Here is a 7,361-nt window from a genome sequence, read left to right as displayed (position 1 = left end):
AAGTCTTCTAAAACAAACACACACAAAAAAAAAAAAAACACAGTATAACCAAAATCTGGATATGTATAATGCTGACATGCTTGAAATGACATATATATTTCTATTAACTACTAACAAAGAAAAATGCTTCAGGAGTCCCATATTCTGAAGTTATCATATGTATGATTTCTCCATCACTGAACTTTGCTGTTTAATCAGCAGACTCCCTTATGATAGGGATCCTAACACCCGCTTAGTAAGTTAGTTATCACTGGGTTTATTAGGAAGATGAAACACTTGACCTTGTCTAACCCCCCCTTTCCCCCTGCCAGGCTAGCTCCCCTCCCCTGTAGAGCGGGTAGAGCAGGGAGAGGTTTTGCTGCAGTGGCTCTGTCTACATTGCTGCTGCTGCTGCTATAGAAAGCAGCGAGGGCCAGATCAGTCTGCCTGAAAGCCCCAGTGATCATCACGCTCGGAATGATTAGTGTTTTGTAACCAGCCCAGCCTCCTATCCTAGCAGCAGCACAGTCATTCATGTCCTTTCTACCCAAAGCAGAGTGACGGAGGCTCAGGCGAGACTGGATACAGGGAAGGAGAAGTGGTAGCAAAGGCACGAGGGGGGGAGAAGATTGCTTTTGTGTGAGATGGGGGGAGAAGGAGATAGCGCATGTCTCATCTCTCAGTGTAGCCACTAGACGCTCCCTCCACAACCAACACCACCATCTTGCATGTGCAACATTTCTAGCCGGACATCAGCTCTCCCGGGGCTATGGAGACTGCGGGAAACATCACACTCAGGATGGATTGCTAGACTTGCAGCGACTGGCTTTCTTTTTGTGTTTGTGGTTTCAGTCTCGATGCTTTTCAGCAGCATCTAAGAGAGAGAGAGAGAGAGAGCAAGAAAGAGAGAGAGAGAAGATGCGGATTATTTGCCAACAGATTGTCTTGTTATTCTCTGGCTTTTGGGGGATAGCAATGGGAGCATTTCCTAGCAGCGTGCAAATAGGTAAGAAAATGTCAATATGTGTTCTGACAAAGTAAGAGGGGTATCATTCAATGGGTGCATGGGTCGGCTCAGTAAATGGACGTGAAACTTGATGCATGTGTAGTATTTGCTAAAGGCTGCAGGTGTTCCATTGATAAATAAGTTGGCATTGAGGGACGAAGCCTTTGCATTGCACCAGTGCCATCTATTATCTACAAGCTCGTTATCCAGTGAGATAGCTACAGACCTTAGAATTGATTGAGCTCAGCTGCTGCAGAACCTCTTGGAGAACAAAAATCCAATGATCTATTTTCATCTTGAGGCTCAGTATGCAGAGATGGCTTGTCACTTATCCTCAACAAGAGTTTCTGCAGCAATCACAGTTTTTTTTGTTTTGTTTTTCGTTCATAGAGTGGTCTGTGATTCCTAGGGTTAAACTGCAATATTATCCTAAATTATTTAAATCAGAGAAGCCCAGTGGGCAACCCTTATTCTAGCCAGGACAGAGTGCTATTGTATAAGGAATTAGATGGAGGGGGATATGTTTACTGTGGATGCTGCAGCAGTGGTACTATCTATACTATACAGCTGGTTTGAAAGTTATACACAGGTTTGATTGAGAATTTTTTATTTTTTTTTTATATTTTTACTGAGCTGTGAAAATGACAGGGAGAGTGTGGAGAAAGGATTGTTCTTTAACTGGACTTTATTTGCCCCTTTTATTCTGTGGATACATCTATTTATTTTTTTCCAGCTTAGCACTGCATCATTTATGCACTGGAGTTCTAAAGGAGGATGTTAATGAGATTCCGGGAGCAAGTCGACTTTGTCCTCTATGTAGAATAGCAAGCTTCATCTATTGAGACTGAGTGAGGAAGTTCATTTAATTCCCTTAATCGTTTCCCTCAAATCTAGAGGAGCGACTTGTAAAAGTGGAACACAATAAATGCATTAACATGATAGCTATCTGCATGCCTGCCTATTGCTTAATATGTATTGAAATCTAAATGCTCTCGGAGGTCCTAGAGATTATAATAAGCTCAAAAGAGTAATAAAATAGTTTAAGGATACACTCTAACACAATAAAACAACTAATACATCAATTTTCCAATTCCCAATATTGAATGGTCATATCTGCTGTTGTTACCAGGCGGAAAATAGCGTCTGACATTGCAGTTGCCTCTGACTCCTATGAACCCCAGCCAACTAAAATCAGAGTATCAGAGCATCATTTGATTCACAGGAGCAGTTAAAATGCTAATCCTATGCAGGGGGAGGGGAGGTGTGGATTGCAGACTGGTGCTATAGTATATTCATTAACACCAAATTCATGTGGATGTTTTAATATGGCTTACAAGACAAAACCAAGGAGAATAATGGTCTATGTCACATCTGAATGCCTTTAACACTCGAGGTACCAGAAGACGAGCTTGATCAACTCATTTCAAACATGTGTTCATTGTTTTGGAGCTCAAGTGTTAATCTACTATAAAAGAATGTGCTCAACTGTCCTTGATGTAGATAATAAATAATAGATTTGTCTGCGTGTAAAATAAATCAAAAAATTAAAATGATATGTATATGTCAGTTGACGTGACTTTTTATTCTTATTTCCTGACTCTAGGTGGGCTTTTCATTCGAAACACAGATCAGGAATACACTGCTTTTCGATTAGCTATTTTTCTTCATAATACCAGCCCCAATGAGTCCGAAGCACTTTTTAATTTGGTTCCTCATGTGGACAACATAGAAACAGCCAACAGCTTTGCTGTGACAAATGCCTGTGAGTATCAATACAACTGATGTGCACCAGTTCTGACCGCATATAAATGCAACTAAGATGTTTTGGGACCGTTTTGCAGAGTAAGAGAATGGTCACTGTACTTTTACATTCCCTCAGGAAAAAAAATAAAAAATAGGATAAATATTTGTTAGCTTTTGACATTCCAAAATCCACTTGTTTTCACTGTGCTGACTAATCAAATATGACATTTACTCGGTAATGTAATGCAAACGAAGGCACAAACTGACTGGGGGGGTGGGGTGGGGTATGGAAAGCCATGGGGGGTAGAGGGGGTGTTAGAGAGGTGCTATTATAAAACAGATCGGCTTTTTTATCCATTGAGAAGAGAGAATGAGTCTCTAGTGAAAGCCTTGTACAAATGCAAATTAAGCAGCAATTATATTCGAACATGTAGTTATCTCATCTTCGTGGCCTGATCCACCATGTCACCTGTCCATACAAATTATCAAGTGAAATTTGCTGATTGTAACAAAACTTGATGGCAAAACTGTGCATCCGTGCCTGACCTTATCTGTGATTGAGGTCTGTTCCCTCAGATAGGCTGTATGTATTATAACATTGTATTTGTTGTTATCCTGTTTAGTTTTGTCTTAGTTACTATTTTTATAATTTATTTTAAAATAAGTGATTGGCGGTTTGGTTCATTATAGTAAGCAATTTAACATAATGCAGCAACTGTATCCAAATATATGCATTGTTGCAATGCTGTTACTTTCTAAAAAAAAATGAATAAACCTTATATTTGAATCGATGTACCAAGGTGATTTATTTTAACCAGGATTGTCTTATAGTGTTGTATTTGATTTGCTTTATGGAGATAATGAATATATTTTGCCTTCTTATTTTTGGCAAGCATTTGGCATGGTGATAGCTCAGTGGTTCGGGAATTAGAGAAGCAGTGATGTGGAAGGGTATTTTTCTAAATAAATTGATGCTGAAGCTTGGTCTGCTGATGTCATTGGAAGCTGCCCTGTTCTTATATTCTGGGTTGTAAATGTCTGTTATCATCACGGAATGCATATATCCACTGAATCTATCTTTGTGCATCCATACTTGGATGCCAAAGCAAGTTATAATCTGATATACTTGGTTTAACAAAGGACACCACAAGGAAGGATTACCCCACACTGAGCTCTTTACAGTAATAGCAGTTCAGCATATCATACAATAATTTTTTTCTCTGTTTTTATGATTTATAACTGTATGTAAAACATGTATATTTAATGTGCTGATTTAAATCGGGAATGCGTTTTCTGTAAGTATACCGCATTGTCGATTGCATTTATTTCTTAATTTTGAATCATAAAAATAAATTTTCATTGCCATAGGCATAAGATAAAGAGAAGGTTGAATTTGGAGGCAGATGCATGCCCCCCGGGGAAGTTTAGCTAAATAAATGTGGATATTCATGAATATATAGAAATGGTGGAGCAAAGTGCTTGGGAACAAGTCAGATAATGGCATGAGCTAGTTTTGCTGCTCTAATAAATTCTCAATGTTTAAAAAAAAAATAAAAAAATAATATATATATATATTTTAAAGGTAAAGAGAAAACATGTTTTTATTTTTATTTTATTCAAAGTATCAAAAGGTTTTGATTTAGTGAGTCTAGATTAAAATAAATTGTGACATTTTGATAGTGTTGGAAATAGTTGCTAAAACTGGAGGAGATATGATTGGAGAGGAAATAAAACACGGGGCAGATGTGGCTTGTCGGGAGCATGATGGGCCTGCCATACACATGGCTTATTTATGATTTGGTGCCAATAGCAATAGAGCTTTGCAGTATTAATAAATACATCAACAGAATACCTGCATCGTGGTCAGATCATGGCGCAAATATAAAACGTGTTGAGGACCTTGAGGAGGTTTAGAAGTAATTTTAAATTGGAGTACTGTAAACCTGCAACGTAAATGTTGTAAACCATACTGGACATACTGTAGATCACCATCCACTATCATTTATTGGACATGGTGGCAAGGAGTGGTTACAGTGGAGTTTAAAGAAAGATGTGGTGCTCTAGCATGTGGCTGTAGCGGTACTTACCCTATCCGGGGGCCGGACGCGGTCCTCTCTTCAAGCCGCGCGCGGTCCTGCGGCTGCACGAGCCGCGCGCGGCTCGTCCGACTGTTCAGACAGGAAGGCGGGCAGTGACCGCGAGAAGCGGTCACGTGTCCCGCCTGCAGCTAAGAGCGCGCCGCGAATCTCGGGCGCGCTCTTAAAGAGACAGTGGGAGCCTAAATTGCAAAAAGGCTCCCATTGGCTCCTGTCATGCCAATCACCCCATACACTTACCTGTTGGGGGAGTGGAAGTGACAGGAGCCAATCATATTAGTTTGAAGGCTACTTATACTTACCCTTTTCCCTTAGTTCCTTGCCCTATCGTGGTTTCTGCTACAGTTCCCTTTAGTGCTTGTTGTGTTCAGTTGTGTTTCTCCGTATTTGACCTTGGCTTTGTATTCTGACTTCGTTTTCGCTTTATCCTATTCTGTACTGTTTGCCGGCTTGCTGATTCCTGTGTACCAGTCCCCGGCTAGTTTTCGTTTACGCTGTCTCTTTGTGCCCTTGACCTCGGATCGTTCCTGACTCTGTCTTATCCTATTACGTCGAGTCCGGCCACTCTAAGGTCCGGTAGACGTATCTCTCCTCTGTACTGTCTTCTGTTAGGCTGGATCCTGCGTGTAGGGGTATATACTCGTTACATTACGATAGGGCCATGGACCCCGCAGATTTAGCTCAACAGATGGCGACCCATGAGGCTAGATTTGTAGAGCAGGATCACCGTATGGATCAAATAGCTCAGGCTCTCCAGACGCTCTTAGCTAGAACCATTCCAGCAACCGCACCTAACCCTCCTGCACCCCTGCTTCCTGAAGTATCGACTATGCCTAACGCTACAGCACATTTAACGCCTCCTCCTAGGTATGGAGGGGATTCTAAGACATGCAGAGGGTTCATTAACCAAATAGAGTTTCATTTCGAAATGTATCCACGTTCATTTCCCACAGAGAGGTCTAAAGTTGGGTTCTTTATGCACCAACTTACCGACAAAGCACTTGAATGGGCAAACCCTATTTGGGAGGCTAATGGACCTATGGTGCATAACTTTCACAGTTTCCTAACAGCTTTTCGCAGAACTTTTGATACTATGAAAAGGTCTAAGAATGCCGCTAGAGCATTAATGAGGGTTAAACAGGGTTCTAGGTCTGTGGCTGATTACGCTATACAGTTTCGTACCCTTGCCTCACAGGTCGATTGGACCAATAATGGGTTAACTACGGCCTTCATGGAAGGTTTATCAGACTCTATATTGGATGAGGTAGCAGCTAAGGAGCTTCCTATTGCCTTAGAGGACCTTATTGACTACCTCATCGATATAGATAATAGGATTCGTGACAGGCTCTATACTAAGAACAGGAATAGACGTTTTGTTACACCTATTCAACCCAGAGTTAATATACCGGAGAGTGTTAAAGTATCTGAAGAGGAACCTATGCAATTAGGGGTTGCCAAACTCTCAGATACTGAGAAATTACATAGGAGAAGGGAGGGACTCTGCCTATATTGTGGTAAGAGAGACCATATGGTAAAGGAGTGTCCTCTGCTCCCGGAAAACTCTCGCACCTAAGACCTTATAGGGGACTGGCCTTGGGTGTGATTTCTAAGTCTCCTACATTGCCTCCTAACCGACTGCTTCTCCCTGTTTCTTTACATATGGGAGAGAGTTGTATAGTTGAAAACATAGACGCCCTGGTTGATTCTGGGGCAGCCGAGAACTTTATAGACTCTGGTTTTGTAAAGAGAAACAATATTCCCATCAGAGAGAAGGAGATACCCTTGGCCGTTGAGGCCATAGATGGTAGACCATTGATATCTCCTGTTGTTACTCACGAGACTACACCGCTACACATGTACACAGGGGTTCTACACTATGAAACCATTCGGTTCCAGGTCATCACCTCTCCCTCTTCACAGTTGGTGTTAGGGTATCCATGGTTACGTGCCCACAATCCCATTTTTGACTGGGAGACAGGGCAGATAAAATCATGGAGTGAAGCCTGCCATGAGTCATGTACTATTGAAGTCACGCCTGTGAATTCTATTAACGTTCCTACTGTTCCTCCTTTATCTACGACAATACCCTCTCAGTATTTAACTTTAAAGACTGTCTTTGATAAAAGAGAGGCTGACAAATTACCGCCTCACAGACCCTACGATTGTGCTATTGATTTGTTGCCTGGTACTATACCTCCTAAGGGCAGGGTGTACCCCCTATCGGTTCAAGAAAACCGTGTCATGGAGGAGTACATTAAAGAGTCATTAGACAAGGGATTTATTAGAAGATCCTCTTCTCCGGCTGGAGCGGGGTTCTTCTTTGTATCAAAGAAAGAAGGTGATTTAAGACCTTGCATTGATTATAGAGGTCTTAACAAGATCACCATCAAAAATGCTTACCCTATACCTCTAATAACAGAATTGTTTGACAGGCTCAAACATGCTACGGTATTCACCAAATTAGATCTTAGAGGAGCATACAATTTGATACGTATTAAAAAGGACCACGAATGGAAGACAGCCTTTAACACTCGGTC

At 41.3% G+C, this 7,361-nt stretch overlaps 1 protein-coding gene across 6 annotated transcripts in view; it reads left to right on the top strand.

The window, feature by feature from the left end:
• The first annotated feature begins 542 nt into the window (after positions 1-542).
• GRIA4 (glutamate ionotropic receptor AMPA type subunit 4) overlaps positions 543-7,361 on the top strand; it is a 374,317-nt gene continuing 367,498 nt past the window's right edge. For 5 of the 6 annotated variants that reach the window (XM_063430267.1, XM_063430285.1, XM_063430276.1 and 2 more), the window contains exons 1-2: positions 798-985; positions 2,589-2,747. In XM_063430267.1, the coding sequence (XP_063286337.1) occupies positions 898-985; positions 2,589-2,747 (247 nt within the window). In that variant the 5' untranslated portion in view covers positions 798-897. Of the gene's footprint in view, positions 986-2,588; positions 2,748-7,361 lie in introns of all 6 variants that reach the window. The other variant, XM_063430303.1, reaches the window with a different exon arrangement.

Source organism: Pelobates fuscus, chromosome 1 (genome assembly GCF_036172605.1).
Source record: "Pelobates fuscus isolate aPelFus1 chromosome 1, aPelFus1.pri, whole genome shotgun sequence".
Lineage (NCBI taxonomy): Eukaryota > Metazoa > Chordata > Amphibia > Anura > Pelobatidae > Pelobates > Pelobates fuscus.
Note: the sequence above shows the minus strand (reverse complement) of the source record. Positions and strands in the feature narration are given on the sequence as shown.